Raw genomic sequence first — 13,397 nt, forward strand, 5'->3', positions numbered from 1 at the left:
GGCTGATAGTATCCTGAATACTTTCAGAAACAACGGCCATGGTAAACTGATTCAAAACGAAACTCACAGGGTTGTTGATACCTGCTCCCCTATTCAAAACTGTATTTATATTTGTATTAAGTTCTGGGTTATATTTACAGGGGCAGCTAAGAGAGGAATTTGGAGTGTGCTTGGATGCAATTTACTACATACCCAACATTTGTCATAACCTGACCTCTGAGAAAAAGAATACTTATATTGAAGTAACAGTATTTTATCAGTAGGGGGTATGAGTCCTTTGAGCCTTCCACGTTGGATCCCCCCCTTTGTCTAGTTACTGTTCCATTAGTAGAGGGGCTGCATATGGTCTTTAGGGTGCCCAAGTCCTCAGGATGATGGATACACTCGCTCTTCAAGGATTTGCATCACCTGTTTGACCTCCTATATCTGTGTCTTGCTTCAGGGTCCTTTGTGGTACTTTCTTTATCCTCTCATCATGGATCCAGGCTCCGGATTGTTCCGTGAGGACAGCGGTTCTGGTCACTGCACTGCGACTATGCAAGTGGGCGGGCCTAAAGGGTAATCTTGCTTCTTGGTCCGATTCAGCTGGTGAATTATGACCACATCTCTGGGTTGGAACTTGTGTGTTGGTTCCTGTGAGGGTAATGAAAAAGAATACTTTACCGTAGATGCCATCAGGGATGGACTGGCCATCGGGTCTACCGGGAGTTTCCCGGTGGGCCTATTGCTCAGTGGGCTGGTTTCAGCGGCCGCCTATTGCATCGGAGGTCCGCAGCGATCTACCCGTCAATCGCCGACAGCTGGCGCCTGACGGGTAGATCAAGATTTAGCCAGCATGCAGAGTAGCGCAGGAAGTGTGTGATAGGTTCTCTCTCATGTCACACTGGTCCCCGGCGGCCCCTCCTCTCTTCTCGTCCATCCCAGATGATGTCACAAGCAAATGGGGATGGACAAGAAGAGAGGAGGGGCCGCCGGGGAGCAGCGTGACATGAGAGAGAACCTATCACAGACGCTTCCTGTGCTACTCTGCATGCTGGCTAGTAAACAATGTGCCCCATAATGTGCCATGTGCCCTGATGTGCCCTGATGTGCCCTGATGTGCTCTAATGTGCTATGTGCCCTGATGTTCCCCATAATGTGCCATGTGCCCCATAATGTGCCCTGATGTGCCCTGATGTGTTGTGCCCTGGGCCGGTCTGGATGAAGTCCAGGGCCACACTTTTGTTCCAGTCCAGCCCTGGATGCCATTCAACTTCATAATCAAGTTTCTACAATATTCTTCCTGTATCAAACTCAGATCTCCCTGCTCTATTACTAAGGGTTTCTTAATCCAGGGCGTGGGAAAAGGTCGACCTATCAGGATCTTAAAAGGGGACAAGCGAATGGTCTTGGAAGGGGTCATTCTTATTTCTGCTTAAACCACAGGCAGCACAGTTTTCCATTTGTCAAATGTGCCACCCGTAGCTTCCCTTATTTTATCTTTAGTTGTTCGGTTCATTCTTTCCACTATACCTGAACTCTGTGGGTGATATGTAATTTCCACTCTATTTGCAAAGTCTTGTGTTAACATTTCAGATGTAGCTTTCCATCCTTTATGTCCTATGCCATGGTACCGTGAGATGAATAAAGGTGCACTTGCTTTTGGTATGCCTGGTTTCCCCTCTTTGACAATGAGTCCAGTGTCAGGATTCATTGTCAGACCCTGTGTATGCCAATAGGCCAGATCTTCTGGTGAAGCCATAGCCTATAGGTCCTGCAAAACCTGTTCCCAGGGAAAAGTTAGGGGTCTAAGGGAGGGCATTTGAATAAAGGCTGGGACCATCAAAGCAGCTTGTTTAGCAGCGGCGTCGGCCAGTGCATTTCCCTTTGAAATGTCATCAGTACTGTGTGTGTGTTTAGGGTGACCTAATGTAAATGATGTAGACATTTCTACAGCCATGGCACAAGAGGCCAAAGCCCTCAGACAAGCCGACATGCCTTGTACCGGAACTGGGACTACTCTAGAAAAAAAAGGCTACGGGTGTCAGCTTTCCTCCATGCTCTTGTGCAAGGACCCCAGCCATGGTTTTACAGTTGTCCTTTGCAAACAAATGAAACATTTTACAATATTCAGGTAATCCCAGACCAGGAGCCATTACCATAGCAGTTTTAAGATACACAAAAGCATTAACCATTTCATTTCACAAGATCAGGTCTGTTAGGTATAGCAGCTTGTATCAGCAAGTTATCATTGGCAGCAGTAACCAATCGTACCTAAGAAGGTTAACACTTCCTTTTTGGCATGTGGGCGGGGCAGACCTCTCTTGTGACTGATTCTCCTTTCACCATGGTACAGAGTAAAATCAAGACACTCAACAGTTTCCTGACACCATTGCAACTTTTCATTAGACACTTTGTGACCTGTCTGTGCTCAATGTTCTAACAGTAAAACAAAGTCTGACAGTCTTCCTGGGAGGGACTACACAACAGTAGGTCATTGAAGAGGGACGGAACCATGGCTAGGTGCCTAAGACTGTAAGGTGGCCTGGAGAGCTATTGAATAGACTGCAGGTGAGTCTATATAGCCATGGCAAGTGATTCCAGGTTATCTGGCGCCCTCTATAGGAAAAACGCTAGTAGTAGTTGGGTCTCTTCGTCAACAGGGATGGAGATAAAAAATTACTTAAATGAATAACTGAAAAACACACTGCCCAGGCAGTTATCAAGATAATGAGAGATGGCACATCAGGTACAATAGGGGAAATTGGAATCACAAGGTTATTTATGGCTCGGAGATCCTGCACAAACCTGTATGATCCATTACTCTTTTTGACTGGGTTTATGGTGGTGTTATAAGGCAATATGATGGGTCCTAAAATCCCTTGTTTCAGGAATTGCTCAATAATGGGTCTGATGCCTTCCTCCTTCTCTTTGGAGAGATGGTACTGCTTGTGGTAAACTGGGGATACTCCTTGTTTTAGTCTGGCTTTGTAAGGGGTACATGAAATGTATCCTACATTAAAGATTGTCTTTAGCCCAAAGGGGGTGGTTCTGTGGAAATGGGGGAGGGACTTCAGTTTGAAAGAACAGTGGTAATTCTATGGCTACTCCCCCTCTTTGAGTCAAGAAAATTTCAATTTCTAAGAATCCTTTTAAATTTCTTCCCAAAAGATTTACGGGGCATGAAGGTATTATCCTGAATGAATGATGTAAGAGTACAGTTCCGGTGACAAAGTCACTCACTATCAAGGATTGTATCTTTCCCGAAGAGGTAGCTTCCTCTTGGCCTATTTGAGTGATGGGGGGTCCCTGTTTCCTTCATTTACTTTATGTCCCACTCAGGGTCCCCTGTGTACCATGGGAAAGCTTTCTTATCCCCCAGAGTCCTCTGACCATATCCATATGGAATTGGTCATTTGAGCCTGTGCGCGGGAAGGGTGAGCTACTGCACATACTTTCAGTTTATCCGGCCAGATCGTATATGAAAGGATTTATCAAAAAATAATCCGTTCCACATACTCTGACCACATAGTCTTTACATGTCTCTCCAGGATTAGGTGGGGGGTATTCTTTACTTTCTCCCTTACCCAGTCTTAATTTGGTTACAAACAACTTATACAAACTTACCAAAGGGTCGTTGTCTTATCTTACAAGACCCTCTTGCAATGTACAACAATAATATAAGCTCTAAACAATATTCTTATACAGTACAATATTCTTATACAATATAATACAATATTCTGCGATAAAAAGAAAAAGTGAAAGTTTGGTAGAATTCCATTAATTGTCCGGCTCCTTCCTTAAGAGCCTCTATTTTAGTCTCCCAAAGACTATCTTTAATGTGCTTGCCAAAAGCACATGTGCTTCCCAAAAGCACAGTAGTTTACAATTAACCTCTCTACAATTTTGCACTATCACTCTACCAAAGACTTTTTCCTTAATGTGCTTGCCAAAAGCACGGCAGTTTGCAATTTTTCAATATACAAAGATGCGGTATTGTCAGAGCCAAAGCAAGAAGAACTGTCAAAAAAGCAGACACATTCCTACATTACCTCAGATGAACACCGTATACCATGCGCTGCCCCCACTGAAGGGGTTAAATCTGCTTAGACCTGGACAATCAGTAGAATTCTTCCGGAGCTCCGGAAGCATCCAATGCAGACAAGAGAGTTATTCAATGAATGCTTGCTTTTAATGGTAAGAATCACATCTTTGCACAAATTATGGACAAAGAATATTGCACAACTTAAAGAGAAAGGAGGGAGGGAGGACAGAGTTCATCACATGACACATAATTCCTATATAAACATAGCATCTCAGTCTAAACTAGTATTTTACCAGACGGTTGATATTATCAAAAAACATAATTTAAACTAATGCTGACGTTCTGACTTTGTCTGAAGACATCGTTTCAAAACCAGTTCTTACCAGACCTTATCTATGCTGTGGTCATCATGACAAACAAGACCCTAAAAAAAGAGATATTCCTCTGTCAGCTATATTAACGTTTTAGTCATGTTAACTCTTTCTCCTCCTTCAGGGAGGTGGTCAGTATTTTTTTGCACACTATGATTGCTTATAACAGTGAAAATCATTGTTATAATCAACCATTTTTTATGAATGATATCCATTCATCCATTGTGTACTATTGTGAAGCTGTGATTGGCCACAGCTATCACATGGTACAGGAGTGTACTGTGATTGGCTCTGTCTGTACCGTTTTATCACTGTGACCAATCATATAGATCAAAACAATAGTTCTCAATGTATGGCAATGAATTGCCACGTGATCTGCTGTGATTGGTCACAGAAAACACATGGTACCGGCAGTGGCTCGGTACACTGATCTGTCCACTGGACACAGCAGGAGAGCAATAATGCCGCAGCACAGCACATAGAGAGAGCGCAAGGCAAAATGCTGGGAGGCTCCACCCAGCTGTCATATTATTTATAGGCTGGTTAGGAAGTGGTTAAATCACTTTTGAACATTGTTTTGCTTTGATACATGTCCCCATGGCAGAGCCCAGCCTCTGATGTGTTTGTTTGACAATCCCTTACCTATTCGTTTGGGAAATGCCAGTTACTTATCTATAAGATTTGGCAACTATTAATCTCCTTGGTGTTTGAATTTGGCATCTAAACTTCAGTTAAAGTCCCCAAACCCACCCCAAACTAAACTCAAGTGCATTCGGCTTGTCACTACTTATGAACTGTAGGGTTTTATAGAGTAAAGAAACACTTACTTTAATGATATAGCTGTATCTCATAAATTATAGCTATTTATATGACTGCTAATTTTTTTAACTTATCACTTTTTTTCCTTGCAGAATAAGGAACCTGAAAACATTACACAAAATCTGTGCAAGGAGCTGGGAGGACTTCTAGAGGGCAACAGCTGTGAATATGTTCCAGATGTTTTTCTTATGTCGGTCATCCTATTTTGTGGAACATTCGTGTGTACAACTTCATTAAAACGTTTCCAAAAAAGCAGATATTTATCTGCAACGGTATGTAATAAAGCCCAATAGAACTGAAGTAAATAGAAATGTTTTCAAGCAGTTGTAAAGATTAAATTATTTTTTTCCTAAAATAATAAACATGTTATATTTATCTGCTATGTGCAATGGAATTGCACAGAGTGGCTCTGAACCTCCTATTCTGGGGTCTTCAGCCAGCTCTCTAGGCTTCTCTTCTGCTTCGTGTACCACCATAGAAAACCGCGTTCTATGGGGCGCATGTTTGGACTCACTCTTGAGCCATGCTGTGGGCATCAATAGACACACATAGTGCGACTTGGCCCCACTCCCCACTCTCTGCTCACAGGATTTGATTGACAGCGGCAGGAGCCAGTGGCTTCCGCTGTTGCCTCTCTGTCCTGTGAATGCAGGAGAAAGGAGAGAGACACTACAGATGAGCACAGCACTGGACTGAGTGGGGGGAGGGAGCAATACTGCTACTAGGACATTTTTTAGCTCAATGCACAGAATGTATTAAAGTGACTTTAAACCCTCACCTTGTAAAACAACCCATTAAGTTTAAAATAGATATATACATTTGTGTATAGATATTTAAAAAAATCAAAATACTTTTTTTTACCCTTTTTTATAAGCCATCACATTCCCTTTGTTCTCAGCTGTATAAGAGCTGGGGGAGGAGAAACAGCAGTACACTGATCTTCCCAGTGAAAGAGTGGGGGGGGGTGTCAGGACAAGTCTGAACATTGGAGGAGACCACAGTTTGTTCTCCTGCTTAAATATGGTCAGTTTTTAATAGGAAAGCAGAGGGACTGACAGGAACACCAGGGATTTTACACAAAGGAGGCAATACAAAGAGAACAGGTAACTTTGTCATACAAATACATGGTGCAGCAGGCACATATCAGGAATATGAAATATTGGGTTTACATATTCTGTAAGGTAAAAAATGTCTTTGATTTAGAACCACTTTCGAAACATACAGAATTTCTATCAGTGATGCAAAAATCACCTCCATTGTGTTGCAATAGACCACCCATCTTTTAATTTGAGAACTTTTCCAAATGGCTAGACATGTGCAGAACAAAAAAATGTGTTTTGTATAGTTAACCACTTCAGCCCCGGAATAATTTACCCCCTTCCTGACCAGAGCACTTTTTGCGATTCGGCACTGCATCAATTTAACTGACAATTGCGCGGTCGTGCGAAGTGGCTCCCAAACAAAATTGACGTCCTTTTTTTCCCACAAATAGAGTATTTGGTCACCCCTGTCCTTTTTTTCCCACAAATAGAGTATTTGGTCACCCCTGAGCTTTTTATTTTTTGCGCTATAAACAAAAAAAGAGCGACTATTTTGAAAAAAACGCATTATTTTTAAATTTTTGCTATAATAAATATTCCCCAAAAATATATAAAAAAAATATTTTTTTCCTCAGTTTAGGCCGATACGTATTCTTCTACATATTTTTAGTAAAAAAATCGCAATAAGTGATTATTGATTGGTTTGCGCAAAAGTTATAGCATTTACAAAATAGGGGATAGTTTTATGGCATTTTTATTTTTTTAATTTTTTTTAAATGGCGGCAATCAGCGATTTTTATTGTGACTGCGACATTATGGCGGACACATCGGACATTTTTGACACATTTTTGGGACCATTGTCATTTATACAGCAATCAGTGCTATACAAATGCACTGATTCCTGTGTAAATGACACTGGCAGTGAAGGGGTTAACCACTAGGTGGCAGTGTAGGGGTTAAGTGTGTCCTAGGGGCGTGTTTCTAACTGTGAGGGGCATGGCTGTGTGTGACATGTGACTGATCTCTGCTCCGATGACAGGGAGCAGAGATCCAGTGACACTGTCACTAGGCAGAACGGGGAGATGCTGTTGAGGCGATCGCGGGTATCCCCGTGGCGATTGAGTCCGCGGGACCCGCGACCCGCTGGCCGCCTCTTAAAGGGGAATGTACAGGTACGTGGTTTTACCTGTACGAGCCCTTCTGCCGCAGTATATCTGCGTGAGGCCGTCTGCAAGCGGTAAGGATATATTTGTTATGTTACCAATTTTGTTTCCCTGATTCATTTTGAAATCAGTTTGGTTTAGTTTAGTTTTGTTTAATTTTCGTTTGTTTGTTAATGCTCTAATGAATTCCAAATTGTCTGAACGATTTCAAATTGAGATCGGTCGAAAACTTATCAATTCCAATTCTGTGTGAAGAATAGCTGGTTGTTAATCAGCAGGCCGGGAAGCCTGCCGCCATGTCCTTAACAACTGATGACTCATCAGTTGTCAGCGGGTTTCCCGCTGACAGTTGAAATGTAAACAAAAGAATGTCCACAGTGATAAATGCTGAAAGAAAAACAGCGTGGGGGTTTTAAGGGAAAACCCATATCAAATTATTTCCCAAAAATTGCGCGGGGTTCCCCACAAAATCCGTACCAGATCCTTCTCCGAGCAGGCAGCCCGGCAGGCCAGGAAAGGGGGGAGGGCGGGGGAACGAGCCAGCCTTCTGAATCATACCAGGCCACATGGGCTGTAACCGGTCAAAAGGTTTTCCTTTCCTTCTTTTTTGGGTTAATTTTTCACACACCCAGCAAACAAAAATGAACTGATCTGCTAAAATACACATGCATCTTTAGTGCATACTGTATGTCAGGGGTAGGCAACCTTAGAAAGATAGAGATTCAACTTGAACAACACTGATGAAGTCAGAGATCACCAGGCACAGTGTCCTGTTGTTAGAGCCGGTTCACATCAGAATGCGGTGCCAGAAAGGCATGTTCCATGTGTGTTTCCTGCACCATGTTCAAAACGCACTGCCTTTGTGATCTACTGCGTGTGATAATACATTGTTAACCCCAAACACAGATCATAAACACAGTGTGTTTATGCACACAAGATCACATGGTACTGCAGTATCATGCAATTTGGCTAAGTCCATTTTTGAAAGTAGTGCATGCACTACTTTTTGCGCTGTCTGATGCGATTAGCTGCCAGGGCCGTATCTACATTCTTGATATTTTTGTTCTGAGTAAAAATATTTTAAGTATTACAAGAGAATGCAGGGTTTAAGAGTGTGTTATCCAGAGAATGCAGGGTTTACCAGTGCATTATGCTTAAAATGCAGGCTTCAGGAGTGCATTATGCTCAGAATGCAGGGTTCAGTAGTGCATTATGCTCAGAATGCAGGGTTCAGTAGTGCATTACGCTCAGAATGCAGGGTTCAGTAGTGCATTACGCTCAGAATGCAGGGTTCAGGTGAGCGTTACACTCAGAATGCAGGGTTAAGGAGTGCGTTACGCTCAGAATGCAGGGATCAGTAGTGCTTTTTTTTCTTGATAAAATATTTTTACTCAGAACAAAAATAAAATAAGTATTATAAGAGAATGCAAGGTTTAGGAGTGTGTTATCCAGAGAATGCAGGGTTCAACCAAGCATTACGCTCAGAATGCCTGCTTTACCAGTGCATTACACTCAGAATGCAGGGATCAGGAGTGTGTTGCACTCAGAATGCAGGGTTAAGGAGTGCATTATGCTCAGAATGCAGGGTTAAGGTGTGCATTGCGCTCTGAATGCAGGCTTCAGGAGTGCATCCCAGTCAGAATGTAGGGTTCAGGCATGCGTTACCCATAGAATGCAGGGTTCAGGCATGCGTTATGCTCAGAATGCAGGGTTCAGGAGTGCGTTACGCTCAGAATGAAGGGTTAAGGAGTGCTTACACTCAGAATGCAGGATCAGGAGTGCAATATGCTCAGAATGCAGGGATCAGGAGTGTGTCGTGGTCAGAATGCAGGCTTCAGGAGTGAAATATGATCAGAATGCAGGGATCAGGAGTGCATTATGCTCAGAACGCAGGGTTGCACTCAGAATGCATGGTTCACCAGTGCATTGTGCTCAGAATGCAGGGATCAGAAGTGCTTCATGCTCAGAATGCAGGGTTCAGGAGTGCTTTTTTTTTTCTTGATAAAATATTTTTACTCGGAACAAAAATAAAATAAGTATTACAAAAGAATGCAGGGTTTAGGGGTGCGTTATTCAGAGAATGCAGGGTTCACCAGTGTGTTATGCTCAGAATGCAGGGATCAGGATTACATTGCGCTCAGAATGCAGGGTTAAGGAGTGCTTTCACTCAGAATGCAGGGTTCAAAAGTGCAATATGCTCAGAATGCAGGAATCAGGAGTGCGTTGTGCTCAGATCGCAGGGTTAAGGAGCGCTTTGCACTCAGAATGCAGGATTCACCAGTGCATTACACTCAGAATGCAGGGATCAGGAGTGCATCATGCTCAGAATGCTGGGTTCAGGAGTGCATTATGCTCAGAATGCAGGGATCAGGAGTGTGTTGCGCTCAGAATTCAGGGTTCAGGAGTGCGTTACGCTCAGAATGCAGGGTTCACCAGTGCATTATGCTCAGAATGCAGGGTTCAGGAGTGCGTTGCACTCAGAATGCAGGGTTCAGGAGTGCGTTGCGCTCAGAATGCAGGGTTCAGGAGTGCGTTGCGCTCAGAATGCAAGGTTCAGGAGTGCGTTACGCTCAGAATGCAGGGTTCACCAGTGCATTATGCTCAGAATGCAGGGTTCAGGAGTGCGTTGCGCTCAGAATGCAGGGTTCAGGAGTACGTTGTGTTCAGAATGCAGGGTTCAGAAGGGCGTTGTGCTCAGAATGCAGGGTTCAGGAGGGTGTTGTGCTCAGAATGCAGGGTTCACCAGTGCGTTATGCTCAGAATGCAGGGATCAGAATTACATTGCGCTCAGAATGCAGGGTTAAGGAGTGCTTGCACTCAGAATGCAGGAATCAGGAGTGCTTCATGCTCAGAATGCAGGGTTCAGGAGTGCGTTATGCAGGGTTCCCCTTAATATCCATACAAGACCCAAAGAGCCTGGTAATGGACTGGGGGGTACCCATGCCGTTTGTCTCACTGATTTTCATCCATATTGCCAGGACCCGACATTACATTAAAGCCGCAAGCAGTTTTAAATGACTTTTATTCCTTTAAAAATGTCATTTTGTGCAGGTCTAAGCAAAGGAAACACACGCCACTTTACAAGCATACTATAGACACCCCCCAGGTACAATATTTAAAGGAATATTTTACTTTTTTTTTTTTTACTTTAAGCATCATTAAAATCACTGCTCCCGAAAAAACGGACGTTTTTAAAACTTTTTTTTGCCTTGATATATGTCCCCTGGGGCAGGACTTGGGTCCCCAAACCCTTTTTAGCACAATAACATGCAAATTAGCCTTTAAAATTAGCACTTTTGATTTTGAACGTTCAAGTCCCATAGACGTCAATGGGGTTCTAACGTTCGTGCGATTAGGGATGAGCTTCGTGTTCGGGTCGAACCCATGTTCGACTCGAGCATCGTGTGTTCGGTCGTTCGCCGAATTACGAACGATATGGGCGGCAAATTCGAGTGGTGCGTCACGGCCCATAATTCACTGCGGCATCACAGTGCATTGTTGGCTGATGATTGGCCAAGCATGCACTATGACCCGTATGCTTGGCCAATCACAGCACCGTCTGAACAGAGAGCTGTAATTGGCCAAAGCCAAGGAGGCTTTGGCCAATTATGGCTCAGGGGGTTTAGTACACACCCCACACTATATAAGGCCGCCTGCACGGCAACCCTGTGTAGTGTGTTCCGGCGTTCAGATAGAGAGATAGAGAGAGAGAGGCAGACAGTGTCCTTTGATTTAAGTTAGATAGAGTAGGCAGGTCGAGTAAGTTAGCTGCAGTTACAGTGTATTGTGTATATATATGCATCCCAGGTGTTGTGTGTGTGTGTGTGTATATACTGACAGGCAGGCGTTTTTACAGTATTTCCAGCTACTGTACTGTGTACCCTGCACAGCCTCACCTACAGTATAGCAGCCTGCAGCCAGGTGCTTGTGTAGGCTCATTAAAGTATTTCCAGCTACTTTACAGTGTACCCTGCTTAGTCTCACCTACAGTAAAGCTACCTGCAGCCAGGTGCTTGTGTAGGCTTGTTGAAGTATTTCCAGCTACTGTACTGTGTACCCTGCACAGTCTCACCTACAGTATAGCAACCTGCAGCCAGGTGCTTGTGTAGGCTCATTGAAGTATTTCCAGCTACTGTACTGTGTACCCTGCATAGTCTCACCTACAGTAAAGCTACCTGCAGCCAGGTGCTTGTGTGGGCTCATTGAAGTATTTCCAGGTACTGTACTGTGTACCCCGCACAGTCTCAGCTACAGTATAGCTACCTGCAGCCAGGTGCTTGTGTAGACTCATTGAAGTATTTCCAGCTACTGTACTGTGTACCCTGCACAGTCTCACCTACAGTATAGCAACCTGCAGCCAGGTGCTTGTGTAGGCTCGTTGAAGTATTTCCAGCTACTGTACTGTGTACCCTGCACAGTCTAACCTACAGAATAACAACCTGCAGCCAGGTGCTTGTATAGGCTCATTGAAGTATTTCCAGCTACTGTACTGTGTACCCTGCACAGTCTCACCTACAGTATAGCAACCTGCAGCCAGGTGCTTGTGTAGGCTCATTGAAGTATTTCCAGCTACTGTACTGTGTACCGTGCACAGTCTCACCTAAAGTATAGCTACCTGCAGCCAGGTGCTTGTGTAGACTCATTGAACTATTTCCAGCTACTGTACTGTGTACCCTGCACAGTCTCACCTACAGTATAGCAACCTGCAGCCAGGTGCTTGTGTAGGCTCATTGAAGTATTTCCAGCTACTGTACCGTGTACCCTGCACAGTCTCACCTACAGTATAGTTACCTGCAGCCAGGTGCTTGTGTAGGCTCATTGAAGTATTTCCAGTTACTGTACCGTGTACCCCGCACAGTCTCACCTACAGTATAGCTACCTGCAGCCGGGTGTTTGTGTAGGCTCATTGAAGTATTTCCAGCTATTGTACTGTGTACCCCGCACAGTCTCACCTACAGTATAGCAACCTGCAGCCAGGTGCTTGTGTAGGCTCATTGAAGTATTTCCAGCTACTGTACTGTGTACCCTGCACAGTCTCGCCTACAGTATAGCAACCTGCAGCCAGGTGCTTGTGTAGGCTTATTGAAGTATTTCCAGCTACTGTATTGTGTACCCTGCACAGTCTCACCTACAGTATAGCAACCTGCAGCCAAGTGCTTGTGTAAGCTCATTAAAGTATTTCCAGCTACTGTACTGTGTACCCTGCACAGTCTCACCTACAGTATAGCAACCTGCAGCCAGGTGCTTGTGTAGGCTCATTGAAGTATTTCCAGCTACTGTACTGTGTACCCTGCACAGTCTCACCTAAAGTATAGCTACCTGCAGCCAGGTGCTTGTGTAGGCTCACTGAAGTATTTCCAGCTACTGTACTGTGTACCCTGCACAGTCTCGCCTACAGTATAGCAACCAGCAGCCAGGTGCTTGTGTAGGCTCATTGAAGTATTTCCAGCTACTGTACTGTGCACCCTCTACAGTCTCGCCTTCAGTATAGCAACCTGCAGCCAGGTGCTTGTGTAGGCTCATTGAAGTATTTCCAGCTACTGTACTGTGTACCCTGCACAGTCTCACCTACAGTAAAGCTACCTGCAGCCAGGTGCTTGTGTAGGCTCATTGAAGTATTTCCAGTTACTGTACTGTGTACCCTGCACTGTCTCACCTACAGTATAGCTACCTGCAGCCAGGTGCTTGTGTAGGCTCTTGACGTTTTTCCAGTTACTGTACTGTGTACCCTGCACAGTTGCACCTACAGTATAGCTACCTGAAGACAAGTGCAGGGGTTATCATACTTATAATACTACAGGCAGGCAGTTGATTCTGCTAGCTGCAATATAATCGGTATATATATATATATATATATATATATATATATATATATATATATATATATATATATCACAGTTCTGTGCAGCTCACTGCAGGCCAATAGTATGTCTGGAAGGCCAACAAGGAGAGGCACACAGTCGCAAGCCAATAAAAGAGG

At 44.0% G+C, this 13,397-nt stretch overlaps 1 protein-coding gene across 1 annotated transcript in view; it reads left to right on the plus strand.

Moving 5' to 3' along the window:
• LOC141132416 (electrogenic sodium bicarbonate cotransporter 1-like) overlaps positions 1-13,397 on the plus strand; it is an 890,811-nt gene that overhangs the window by 704,263 nt on the left and 173,151 nt on the right. Inside the window, exon 13 of the mRNA XM_073620775.1 lies at positions 5,307-5,486. Within this exon, the coding sequence (XP_073476876.1) occupies positions 5,307-5,486 (180 nt within the window). The remainder of the gene's footprint in view (positions 1-5,306; positions 5,487-13,397) is intronic.

Source organism: Aquarana catesbeiana, linkage group LG03 (genome assembly GCF_042186555.1).
Source record: "Aquarana catesbeiana isolate 2022-GZ linkage group LG03, ASM4218655v1, whole genome shotgun sequence".
NCBI classification, from domain to species: Eukaryota; Metazoa; Chordata; class Amphibia; order Anura; family Ranidae; genus Aquarana; species Aquarana catesbeiana.